The sequence below is a fragment of the Scleropages formosus genome, chromosome 5, assembly GCF_900964775.1.
Source record: "Scleropages formosus chromosome 5, fSclFor1.1, whole genome shotgun sequence".
NCBI classification, from domain to species: Eukaryota; Metazoa; Chordata; class Actinopteri; order Osteoglossiformes; family Osteoglossidae; genus Scleropages; species Scleropages formosus.
In genome coordinates this window covers 28,398,481-28,411,551 of record NC_041810.1, presented here as the reverse complement: position 1 = coordinate 28,411,551, position 13,071 = coordinate 28,398,481, and the positions used below count along the sequence as shown (strand labels likewise).

At 50.8% G+C, this 13,071-nt stretch overlaps 1 protein-coding gene across 5 annotated transcripts in view; it reads right to left on the bottom strand.

Annotated features, from left to right (window-relative positions):
- LOC108942296 (unconventional myosin-IXa-like) overlaps positions 1-13,071 on the bottom strand; it is a 76,733-nt gene that overhangs the window by 8,611 nt on the left and 55,051 nt on the right. For 4 of the 5 annotated variants that reach the window (XM_018765520.2, XM_018765519.2, XM_018765521.2 and 1 more), the window contains 16 exons: positions 12,511-12,706; positions 11,847-11,966; positions 10,919-10,991; positions 10,280-10,426; positions 10,156-10,195; positions 9,005-9,127; positions 7,836-7,916; positions 7,608-7,718; positions 7,006-7,128; positions 6,759-6,908; positions 5,767-6,080; positions 3,981-5,471; positions 3,759-3,858; positions 2,778-2,996; positions 507-610; positions 57-399 (listed from right to left, as the gene is read on the bottom strand). In XM_018765520.2, the coding sequence (XP_018621036.2) occupies positions 57-399; positions 507-610; positions 2,778-2,996; positions 3,759-3,858; positions 3,981-5,471; positions 5,767-6,080; positions 6,759-6,908; positions 7,006-7,128; positions 7,608-7,718; positions 7,836-7,916; positions 9,005-9,127; positions 10,156-10,195; positions 10,280-10,426; positions 10,919-10,991; positions 11,847-11,966; positions 12,511-12,706 (3,735 nt within the window). The remainder of the gene's footprint in view (positions 1-56; positions 400-506; positions 611-2,777; positions 2,997-3,758; positions 3,859-3,980; positions 5,472-5,766; positions 6,081-6,758; positions 6,909-7,005; positions 7,129-7,607; positions 7,719-7,835; positions 7,917-9,004; positions 9,128-10,155; positions 10,196-10,279; positions 10,427-10,918; positions 10,992-11,846; positions 11,967-12,510; positions 12,707-13,071) is intronic. The other variant, XM_018765523.2, reaches the window with a different exon arrangement.

Sequence of the window (13,071 nt, the reverse complement as noted above, 5' to 3'; positions counted from 1 at the left end):
GTGCGGAGATCCGGCACCACCGAACCCCGACCCCGGATCCTGGGCTGCAGCTGTACCTTCTTCATGAGGAAGTCGATCATGCTGCGGAAGTCGCCTACGCTGGTGAGCATGTGCAGCGAGTCGTTCTGCCAGGGGGCGGCATCGAGAGCCACGCTGCTGATCTTCACGCTGCGCCGCCGTCTCGCCCTGGGAGACGGTTCCTTGTTCTCCTTTGACTCCCGGCTGCGCTCGGGAGCCAGATCCAAGCTCTGCAGGGGAGACAAGGGACGCTCTCCCACATGCATCCCGGCATCGACCCCGTCTCCTTCCTGCGAGTCCCCCATGCTGGCTGACTTCTCCCGCAGACCCTTCTTCTCGCCCAGCTTAGGTTTTCCCCAGAAGCGCATCCTCGTACGAACTCTGTCAAACGCACACACGGACATGACCTCGGAGAGTCAGGGACGCGGTCTCGACAAAAAAAAAGACACACCCGCAAACACTTAAGACAGGCAAAGAGAAACGAGTACCGTCCATCGGCTTGGGACGCCTTTCGTAGGGAGTCCACCTTGCCCAGGTCCCCTGATGACATGGCCTTGTGCATCTTTCTCTGCTCGCCCGCAAACGAGGAAGACTGCAGGCCAAGATTGGGGGGAGACAGAGTCAGTTTGTTGACAGTGACATCATCACGACAGAATTCACTAAACAGTCGATTACAGCAACTGCTCTAATGTAGCTATCAGTTTCACCTTGGATCAAATAACTGTTTGTATCCCAGTCTAATACTAAAAAATGTGAGTATGTTGCTATTCCCACGTAGCTAACCCTAACCCCTAACCCCTAACCCTAACCTCTAACCCCTAACCCAAAGCTTTGTCCAAGTGCACTACACTATATGGCCTGTAGGTGGCACTGTAACACTGGCTGTGAGTCTCTATTCTTACTCTGCTGGCAGTACAGGGGCCAGTGGTGTACCCTGCTTTGACATTACAGCCCCAGACCCTCTTTCTGTTAATAGATTCCAGGTCATACCGATACCTACATGAGGCGAGATGTGCTGAAGGTCTCACCGCCAGAGACCAGGCCCGAACGCGTGCTTTGCAGCGCAGGGCCACAGCCGTGCGACTAAGGGCATTAAGCAGAAAAAGCCACTCAACAGTGACGTATTAAGGTCTACTTTGTTAAAGAAGAGAAGTGTTAATGAGGCAGACGACCACATTCACCAATGGGGAGAGACAGCGTGCCACACCGCTTTGCCCCCAGGCTGTCAGCCATGGGGGAGGGGGGGCACAGTGAGGAGGCTGAGGAGAGGAGAAAGGTCAAGTGTGTACTCATGCACTGATGGCTGCTAATCTCTCTCTCTCACACACACACACACACACACACACACACACACACACACAGAGACAGAGTCCCTCTCCCTTTCAGTGGTGACCAACAGAAATCTGTCCAGTTCAAAAATGCTGATCAGAGTGTCCAGAGACGAGTGCGTTAGGGTTAGGATGTTCAAGTGAGCAAACCTGTGGGGGGGAAAGAACACACTTCTGGAAGTTTTATTGCTAGAGTAGAAATGTAAAATGCCAAAAGATGAAATGTGATGTGTGAATGACTGTGGGCAATTTACTGTAGTGTATTCACCACTGCAAGTCACCTTGGATAAAGTCAGGTAAATACTGCACAGTAACTGTTGTACAGGAAGCTCTCGATTTATGAACTCTCGTTACCCGAAATTCTGGTAAAAAGGCTCCTGCTTTATGATAACCAATTTTCGATTTCCCTGACAAAACAACGTCAGGATAAAATTTATCCAAAGCGTGTCCAAAACCATTTGATGGTCACGCAGCGCACAAGCTTAGTGCAAGTAGGGTACTGTACTGTACTGTAGTTGGCACTAGTGTACCATCAGCCGTCTCCTGTCCCATGTTCACATTTGCTCGATGCGTTTGTGCAGTGGCGGTGCAAGAATGACTGCCGAGCCTCTTCTCTCCTCTACCCACCAAAACTCATCAACTGTTCTTTTTAACTGGTGAGGACAGCAACAATTTATGACAATAAATTGCTCTATTTTAAATTGCTGTCTGCACATATTTTTAACAATTTAATTATTGAATGTTCTTGGCTTCTGAATATAAGGAAAACAGCTTGTTTCTGAAATATACTGCCTAGAAACCCATACTCATTAATAACCTCAATAAGTGTTTGATAATTATGAAGCGATTTGGATGTCTAGATGTCTTCATCTGTTAACCTAACATGTTTTTGTATTATTTTATGACGTGTATGTTACTTTGGAGAAAAGCATCTGCTAAATGAATAAATGTAAACGTAGATGTTTTATATTGAGCTGAAATCATGGGTCGATGTTATACTGGTGTTTTACAGCGTTTTTGTAATAATTGGTTTCAGGTTTTCGGATGGGCTGAGAACCCACTATTATGTTTCCCTATTAAAAATAATGGGAAACATCTTTTCGATATCTACACCATTTTCAAGAATGGATTCATTTCATAAATTGAGGGATGGCTGTGTATCGCTTTGGACAGGCTTTTAACTAACAAATTAAAATGTTTGAATTGAGCCATTCTGAAAAGTTTACATTTGTGACACAGAGACCATCACAAGTCCTGACATTTTCCAGAAGGTTCTTCCCCATCCACATTATAGAGGAACACAACGCAAGGCTCCTTGAAGGACTTTAGCTGTCAGTATGGCGATTCTGCTGAGGCAGGGGTTAGTGGTTAGAGATATCCTCTACTGGTGCGTCTAACACCCGGGGGGTGAGTCCTAACTCTTACAATTACCATTTCGGAGTCACTGTGACAAGCTTGCTCCACGCCCCCCTCAGCATCCTGCTCCGGGAGGGGTGGGCTGGGGGACTGGGAGTGTATGAGGAGGACCTCATCGTATTCATCTTCCTCCGACTCCCTGTCACCCTCCCCCTCCAGGCTTGAACCTCGGGTCATGAAGTCCGAACGCGTCCGTCCCATGCGTGCTTTCTTTCTACGGCCTGGTCTGACCACCTGATTGACCAAATGACAGACCAAATGGTAACGACATGGGGAAAAAGGTCCTGCCTTTGGCACTCCCCCCAGCAGCCATGATGAAGTCACCTCAGGTTGGTGTGTAGGCTGTGGGAGGGGTCTGCACAATGTTTGTCCTCACAACAAGAGGCGTGCGCGCGCGTGCGTACACACACACACACACACACACACACACACACACACACACACACACACACAGTGATGGACCTTCACGGATGCTAGAACACACACAGACTAGGAAGGCAAAACTACAACAAGGCCCCTCTTGTTGCCTTCTCATTTATTCTGTGCTTGACACACACACACACACACACACACACACTTTCTGAACCGCTTGTCCCTTACGGGGTCACGGGGAACCAGAGCCTACCCGGCAACACAGGGCGTAAGGCCGGAGGGGGGAAGGGGACACACCCAGGACGGGACGCCAGTCCGCCGCAAGGCACCCCAAGCGGGACTTGAACCCCAGACCCACCGGAGAGCAGGACTGCGGTCCAACCCACTGCGCCACCGCACCCCCTGTGCTTGACACCTGGAATTCAAATTTAAAATATTTTGGGACTTGAAGTTCAGCTCCAGTCGTGCTGGTGTTCTGGGATGCTACATGGAGAACTGATAACCTCAACTTTCCCCAAACTGAAGAAAGACTCAATGAACCATTGAACCCTTCATTGACATCACCTTGAAAGAATTTCCAGCTTTAGAGATTTCAGAACTAAAGCTTTTTGTTTCCTCACTCACTTCACGCCCTTTCAGTCCTTTGGGGGGCCTGCAGCTTGAAGAGGCTTCATCTTTCTTGAATGCCATGGACCTCTCCTGGTTGGCCAAATCCTTATCAGACCTGCAGATTTACAAGGCAATAGAGAGATGGAATCAAGCCTCTGTGTTTACTCTCAGAATGACTCAGCATCAACCTCTTGCCAACTGAGCATCAGACAGAATCATGCAGAAGCCATGACTCACTTGGAGAAGGAGACCTTGTTGTCCCTGGGTATGAAGAACATGTTTGTTGACCTGTCAGTCATGCTAATGCTGATAGTGTGGGTGTGGCTCTTCTTAGGGGGAGTATCCAAAAGCATACCCTCCTTGGGTTCAGGTCCCAAAGCGCTCACTTCCCTCCCTTTGGTATGAGAGATGGCTGGAAGTTGGCAAGTTGTGGGTCCGGTTTCCTCTAGTCCAGCCGCTCTAGAAGTGGCTCCCAAGGTAGGGCCAGGGAAGGCGGGTCCGCTTGCCTGCTGACTTTGCTGGATGCGCTGCAGCGCTTCGCTCCGCTTCCTCTCCAGCCGATCTCGCTCCAGTTGTGCCAGCGCTACGCGTTCCTTCTCCAGCTGTAGCTTCTGCCCGCGGATCTGCTCCATCATCTCCCGCTCACTCTGCCGCTGCTGTCTTTGCTCCTCGCTGTCCTCCTGCAGCCGTTCCAGACGCTCCAGCACGGCTTGGTCGTTGCTGAGGGGAGATGTCGAGAACGTAGCCGGGGTTGGAGGAGTATCCACGGGCATGGCAGAAGGTGGAGTTTGGGGCGTAGCTATAGGTGAAGCTCTGGACGGACTTTTAGGCTGATCCTGGGAGGGAGCCGTAGGTGGGGTTTGGGCAAGAACTGTAGGCTGGACAGGGGAAAGATCTGTCTGCACCGAACCATCACGGACCTCTGGTGCCACAACCATGGCGTCTTCCATGAGCGCATCCCTCTGCATGCTAATAACCACAACCACTGGGCGACGGGAGGTCGACTTCTTCTCTCTGCAAGGCTTGCTGGTAGACTCTGATGCGACAGCTGGGGGAACCTTAGGGGGCACATAGAAGATTGGTAAGTGATTCTCTATCCTAGGGAGAGGTGCCAGATTCTCCATTTTGGTCCTCGGGCTTGTGGAAAATTCACTGGAGGTCAGAAGTTCTGGCGGACCATTTGACCTCGGGCTGTCTGATGGAACCTCTCCTGGAGCACTACCCTCCTTGACCGTTGAAGAACCTGGCTTGCTTTGGGGATGGTGATCAGTGCTCAAACTCTTGCTGTCTGGGACTCCCTTGGGCGACGACGTACTTTTCGGGATCAGCTCCAGGGACCACTGCCTCTCTTCAGATGGCGATGCCTTACCTGTGGACCTCACCTTGAGCATCTCCAGACTGAACTTTGCCTGCTCCAGTTCCCTCATCCTCCGGTTCTCCCGCTTAGCCCGAGTCTTCAGGTTGGGCTCTTCCAGGGTTCTGGACCTCTCTCTAACCCATTCGTGCCCCGCATCCTTCAAGTGAGCCTCCCTCTCTGGCCCGTGCCGGAGGCTGTCCAGAGAAGTGCCAAGGGCCTCAAGCTTCTTTGCACGCTCCTTGTATGAATGGTCCTCCCATGAGCAGAGGTCCAGTCCCACGATGCTGTGGACCTGCTCCTTCTCTGGTGTTGGGCCCGACTGTCCATTCAGGCACTTTTCATTCAGCCTTTGCTCTTTTAGGTCCTTAAATCTGGAAAAATAACAGATGTACACAACCAATTCGGTGAGGGTGCATAGCAGGTAAGGTTCTACTGCTGTACCATATGAATACCCAGATACAGAGTACCCTGGTAACAAACATGACTTGGGGTATGTTCTCATGTTTAAGGATAGTAAGCAATTCTTCTTTTCACCTGTAGACAGACAGCATCTCCCTCCTGCCATTTACACGTATCCACGGCAACCCAGCTAATGTTCTCATGCTCATGCAGACTCTGCTGAGACAGTTGTGCATGCTGCCGAATCCTGCTCTTGCAGCACCATACCTGTGACGTGCCAGGTACCCCCTGCAGGCTGCCTGGAAGAGCAGGATGCTGCTCCTTAGCGTGCAGTAGCTTTGCCTTTCTTTGTGCCGACGCCAGGCTGTCTGTATGGTGCATGCGGCTCTATTTCTTCGCTTCTGCCATTTCCTCCAGCGCCTCTGGATGACCAGGGCACCTTCCCGCCATTGCAGGAACTTCCTACGGGCTCGGTAGCCCCTCCAGACCGCCTGCAGCTGCAGTGCTGCCCCCTGCTGGCGGTTGTGGTCGGATCCTCCTCCTGCGCTCATGTGCTTCTGCCGGCAGGATCGCCACCACCGCTGATGGGACACAGGATTCACATGTAAAGAGGGCCTAGTGAGAGTGGATTTCCTTGGGTGCAAAGACCCATGTGGGTGGGAAGGTATGCGAAAATGCCGTATCACAGAGAAAGGTGACAGGAATCCTGCTCCCTGCTCTTACCAAACACTGACATGCATCAGATAAACCTGTCAGTGTGACAGCTACATGCCTGTGTTTGATGAGTGTCTGACCTGATGACTGAAGAGTGAAATAAGTCACAGATTAATGTATAAAACCTGTTTGACTTCATCTAAGTTTAACTTTCATTGTTCTGCATGGGAGAGATGAGGTATTTCTTCAACATACTGTTCAAATGTTCAGCTTGGTTCACGTCAGCAGGAAGAGCAAAAAAAGAGACATGTAGGGGGTTTAATAATTTTAAAAATCACTGAAAGCAACAACTTACCATCTTAAACTGTCACAGCAAAGGAGCCACTTGACAGTTTTTTCACTAACTCTCTTCCAGGTATTACTATTTCGCTAAAGTGCTTTTTTGTTTCCAAAAATCGGGTCCAGAATTCGAAGTGAACGGCCCTTTCCAAACTAACTCCTTTATAAAGGTGAAAATGTGCTAAAGGAGGTTAAGAACACAGCAGCTGTCCCCCCCCTCAGCACCACTACTCCTCCTAGTGGTCTGGTGGAGATACCATTCTCACCTGGATCACGCAAGCAGCCAACCTCATGCTTACAAAGCTCTTCCTCTCCCTCAGAGCCCGAAAGCGGCGCTGCAGGGCCACGATGCGACGAAGAACCTCCCGGTGGAGCAGGTCCTGCAGCCGCTGGCGTTCCGCCTCCCGCAGGAACACCTGGGTAGGGGGTGGGGGTACAGGTGTGGGGTGGTGAAGGTGGGCTGATGGACAGAAACACAGGAAGAGGCAAACCAACTCACGAACGTGCCCCTACCATGGTCCTGCCCACTTGGAAGCCGCCTGGAGAGAGATCCGCCTTGCGCATGAACTCCTGGATGCTGAGCTGGTTGGGCTTGGTGCCTTCAGCAAGCAGAACGCGGAAGTGCTGGGCAAAGTCCTGATGACAAGACCCGGGGTGAGGAAGGGACCACGGTATTCACACTGCTTCACCGCATCACACTGCATAGTACTGAATGAACTATATGCTCTCGATGGGACAGCTGGTAGCACAGTGGTTAGAGCTACTGCCTTTGGACCCAAAGGTCACAGAGTCCCACCTCTAGCTGTAGTACCCTTGAGAAAGGTACTTACCCTAAATTGCTCCAGTAAAATTACCAAGCTGTATAAATGGGTAAATAATTGTAAGTAGCTTAACACTAAGTGACTTCGGAGAAAAGCACCAGAGAAATGTAAATGTATCACACCGTGTCACGCTGCAAAGTGTATCATACATATCATACAGTACGGTATACACTCTATACACACTGTATAATTTTAACACATCACACTTTACCACACCATACTACACTTTCTCACAATGTACCACACTGTATCACTGTGTCCCCCGCATGGGACAGACCCTCCCCCGAGTCTCACCTCGTGGCTGTACTTGATGCTGTACCCCGACTGGCGGATGCGCACCGTCTCCAGCATGCCTGTGTACCGCAGCTGCCGGAGCACCAGGCTGTCGCTGAAGCGCAGCGGGAGCTGAGAGCCGGAGACAGGCGGCAGGTGCAGTGAGACGCAGGGAGACGCGCCGAGAGGCGGTGTGTTTTACAGCACACGTGGACACGGGCAGTGTCACGGTGCCACGTGGAGACCAACCTTGTCCGCGTTGGAGCGGATGCACTTGACAAAGTACGGCTCCGACTGCTCCAGGGTCTCCATCAGCTTGTTCAACGAGGCCTGGAGGGGAGGCAGGAGGAGCAATGCAGGAGAGTCGCTCAGAGTGGGTTGGACCCACACCAGAAAACAGTCAAATCTCAGTAAAAATCTGTCCCTTCCTGCCAGCGTCATATACTTTTTTTTTTATTGCTGAGGAAGCAGAAAACACACACACACACACACACACACACACACACACACACACACACACACACTTTCAGAACCGCTTGTCCCATACGGGGTCACGGGGAACCGGAGCCTACCCGGCAACACAGGGCGTAAGGCCGGAGGGGGAGGGGAAACACCCAGGACGGGACGCCAGTCCGTCGCAAGGCACCCCAAGCGGAACTCGAACCCCAGACCCACTGGAGAGCAGGACTGTGGTCCAACCCACTGCGCCACCGCACCCCCCGGAAGCAGAACACATTAATTCAAGTTTTAATAACACTCGTCTGTAAAAAAACACAACAACTAGATGGGTGGTGCTGAAAGCGGGACGTTTTCCACAATGTAGGTCTGAGCGTTTTCCTGGACGGCGTTCTTGGCGGGAGGATCCCGACCCAACGAAAATGGGGTTGGGGGAACAGTAAGAACACCCCCTGGGGCTCCACACAGACAGGCCGATTTCAGGTACACACTTCTGAGCCTGTGATTCGTTCACCGAGAGACGCGGCTGTTAGCAAGAGAGAACAGGACCTGCCGGCACGTTTACCACTAAACAAGACTACAAAAGCAGTACAAATATGGTAATTAACCGCGATTAGCTGGAGATAAACTGTGATAAATGTGCGATGCTGCTATGATTTGAGGAATTCAGTGTAGGTCTCATTTTGATTCCCACCCAAACTCCCATAATGAGACCAAAATAAAATGTGAATTAATGACCTGAGTGGGGGGGGAAGTTTGGCTAATAAAATTTTATTGTCCTGTTTTAGAAAACACATAGGCGGGCCGGGGCCCGGAGCCGATCCGAGCTCAAAGGAAACATGACGTCGGCTGAGGAAGGGGTCCCTGGTCATCACGGCCCCGCTGACCCCACCTGACAGTCACACGGGACTTCCAGTAACACCAATGACCGCGAGTGTGGGTGACCAGGTGGCCACGCTCACCTGGAACTGGGCGCTGATGCTGGGCGGCTTCTTCTTCTTGTGCAGATGGAGCAGGGACTTGGTGATGCGGTCGTGCAGAGTCAAACCACTCAAGTATTTCACCGATTTCACATCCAGCAGGTGCTACAGCAGAAGAACAGGAGGAACAACAACACATGTAGAACAGAGTGACAAAACACACCTGTGTGTGTGTGTGTGTGTATGTGTGTGTGTCTATATATATCATCAGCGGTCCATCTGTATACAATACAATAAAACACGATATTATTACGCTTTATGGGACTCTATCCTAGGGACAGACTCGGAGCACTTCCATAAGGTTACAGATAAAATAAATGACACAGCAAAAACAAATAGCTGATTAGATATAACACACATTTGTAAGATTAAAAAAAGAGTAAGTGTGTGAATAAATATATGAAATGTAGCCAGTGCAGCTGCAAACACCCTTATTATAGACACACAGCATAAGGACATAAAAAGAATTAACATGAATGCTGTGTTATGTAAAAGGACTTTATGTTCTTTTGACAATTTCACTCATCATTCGTGTTAAAAAAATGCTAATATAATGATACAAAGTATAATATTTTCATGCGCCACTATCATTTTTTACTTTCACTTCTGTATCTGTTCTTTTTCCATTTTTTCTTTCACGCACTGCCAGGACACACACTTTTTCACTTACTGGCCAATTTAAATACATGGGAACTTGACTGGATTGACAAAGCGAACATTTTGTAAATAAAACAGGGTTTTTGTAACTAAAAGGGAATCACTGACCGAGTCAATAAGAAACATGGTGTCTTGCGGCAGCCGATGTTTACCATACACCTCACGGAGCGGTCAGCGTAAAACGTTGCAACCAAACACTGGCACTCAAAAATAATACAATACGGTTGACGGAACGTCGTAAGTTCGGGTGTTTGTAACTCAAGGACTCGCTGTACTTTAAAGCTACAGAGTGATGAAATGGTCAGTCGGTGATGGAGGAGAGGAAAACAAAAATTCCAAAGCAGCATGAAACTGGAGAAAATAAACCTGTGTTATCTACCCGGTGGTTCAGTGTGTGTGTGTGTGTGTGTGTGTGTGTGTGTGTGTGTGTGTGTGTGTGTGTGTGTGTGTGAGAGAGAGAGAAAAACCAAACTGACCTTGGGAAGACTCGGTTTGGGCTTGTAGTTCTTGTTGCGCCTGTGGGAGACAAAGGGGGTCAAGCGGGTGCGAGGAGGAGTGTCCCCCCCCACTGGCCGAGGAGCCAGGGTGGCAGTCACTCACATGAGGATGCCCTGCGCTCGCTCCAGGAGTTTGCTGCTGGTGGAGTTCACCATGATGCCGTCCTCCTCCAGCTGCTGTCCCGACGGGTTCAGGCGGCTGCTCCTCGTGCCACGACCGCTCCAGGTGCTGCTGGCGCTCTCCTGCCCCCTGGGGGAGGAAGGTAGAAGCGCACTCAGCACCAGAGGGTCTCACCGAGAACGGAACCACGGACGGGTGTCGCCACACCCAGCTTGAGGACCCCGCGACTACAGGTCTCTACCGTTCTTGGACCTTTCCTCTGTGGGGCACAGTGAATCAGAGCATCTGCAGCACAATCTGAGCTGAGGAGGGTTTCCAGGAAACACCCTCCTCACACAACATCCTTCATGTCGACACGGTGGTGGACAAAGACACGCGGACGTGAGCTCAGGGTAACTGTCACTTCCATTAATATGAGTTGTAACTGCACTCGAGAAACATCCAAAAGGAGCAAATATCATTGTGAGGCTTTTGGATTTTTTTTAAAAATAAAAAGCAGCAAATGTTTATGATGCGGGGTGAGAGACACTGTTCTCCAAAGCCATTCCCAGGAGGAATGTGTGTACACACACACACACACACACACACACACACACACACACACACACACACACAACCTACCATGATTTCTCGTTGAGTGTGTTGGCACCCTGGAGGTCAGACAATGGGGTCCGAGGACTCTTCCGAGCGATACCTGGGGCAACATCAAGATCCAGGTGTTAGCGCACACACATACACATACACACACAGAGAAAACACTCACTTGCCTGTACACATGCACACAAGAGCAAGCGGTGTGAAGCAGGTTCGACGAAGGGCCAACAGAGCGGTTGCTGCCCGTTTCCCCAGAATCCCTCTCTGAACTGAACCCTTTTCATTCCACACCATCTGTCTCCACAGGTGAAACACACTGTACACAATGCTACCTAGGGCCAGCAGGTGGCACAGTGCTTAGAGCTGCTCCCTTGCACTTGAAGAACCCAGTTTTAAATCCTACCTCCTGCTGTAGTACCCTTGACCAAGGTAGTAACCCTAAAGTGATACCAAAAAAAATTACACTATGCAAATTAATAAATCAGTAGAAGTAGCTTAACACCCAGTCTCTTTAAATAAAAGTATCAGATAAATGAACAAATGTCAGGAATGGAGCTGAGTGGGAGCGCTGTTTCACCTAGTGATGTTGGTGGTCACTGCTGGGCTGGTGTGTGTGTGTGTGTGTGTGTGTGTGTGTGTGTGTGTGTGCGCGCGTGCACACACAAAGGGAATGATACAAAGCAGACTGTCGGACTGTGACAAAACAAATCGAGCCATAAAACACGATATGCTGTAACATATTACTACAGATTATTATTTTGAACCTTTATTTATCTGACTTTTCTCCAAAGCAACTCACAACATTAGATACACGTCTGTCTCTCGATGTTGGATGTCGCACTCAAAGCTAGCGAAGCATCGGATCCGGGGACCGAAAACCCGCACCTCGAGCTTCCTCCACCTCATTCCTAGGCGCGTGGCCCGAGCAGAGAGGATTGTGGGATTTCGGCCTTACTGTGCTTCTCCTCTTTGCAGCGCTGCAGGATCTCCAAGCTCCTCTGGTGCACGGGGTGGAGCAGGAAGCTGAAGGTGTCCACGCTCTTGAGGGCAGCGCAGGGAACGGCGTCCTCACGGCCTGGAGTGCGAACAACGCGGACGGAGAGGAAGGAGAGGGCTGATCACAGGGAGGGCGAAGGTGTCGTCTGCAGAAGGGCGTCGCGCGTTCATTAATGTGCGACCAGGGTCTCCTTCCTGGGCTGGCGGAATGAGCGCGCGATGGCTCACCACGGAGCGGCGCGGCATTAGCCGCGCTGATGCACACACTCTCAGACGGATCTCAACACGCACACTTGTGTATGAGCACAGACATGCACGCACACATTTGCACGGCCCAGTCACAGCGCTTGCTCATAGCTTTGGCTTTCTGGGAAAACCGGCCCCCTGTCCTCTGGGAATAAAAGATGAACAGTGGGCCTCCATGTGAGGCTGTAGAGGTGACGTGTTGGCGGAGCTTGGGAGGAGCGTGACTGAGGAGCAGGAAGTGACAGGATGCTGACCCCCCCAACGTTGCTCGAACATTTTACTGAATAAAACCTGCATTGGTTTTTTGATTTTCTTCCTGGATGCCCTCACAGTGTCTGCCCCCTGCACCCCGGTGACGGAGGAACGCTCTTGCTCACCGCTCTTTTTTTCGCTGCGTCTGCGGCCTGCCTCCCGGAAGGCAACGGCAGCGCGGTAGTAAGCCCGGAGCACGGCCCAGCGGAACGTGGCCACGGGGTCGATGCTGATGAGGCTGCCGATGAAGGCGCTGCGGCTGCTCTTCAGCAGGGCCACGATGTCAGGTCGCATGTGGTCCGTGTTCTTCTCCCGGAAGTCCTGCGACCACACGGCGGACCTCGGTCACTGGACTCTGCCGCATTGACACCCAGCACCCATCCACCCACCCTTACCATCTGGTACTGACTAAAGGATGATGGGAAACCCTCACACACAGGCCCTGAATGCAAATGGGCTATAGTACTGTCTGCCATCACCAGGTATTACATGTTAAAGAATACAATGACCATGTTGGTTGCCATGACAATCAAACTGAGTCCCGTGAGGTGAATAGAGGTGAACTGACACTTAGGGAGATTAATTTTGTCTCGAGTGAGTTTTACAGACAATCGCAGATTCTAAACAGACAGCTGGATGGGTTATAAAGTCAATCTCCATGGAACTGAAAAGACAAACTATAGCAG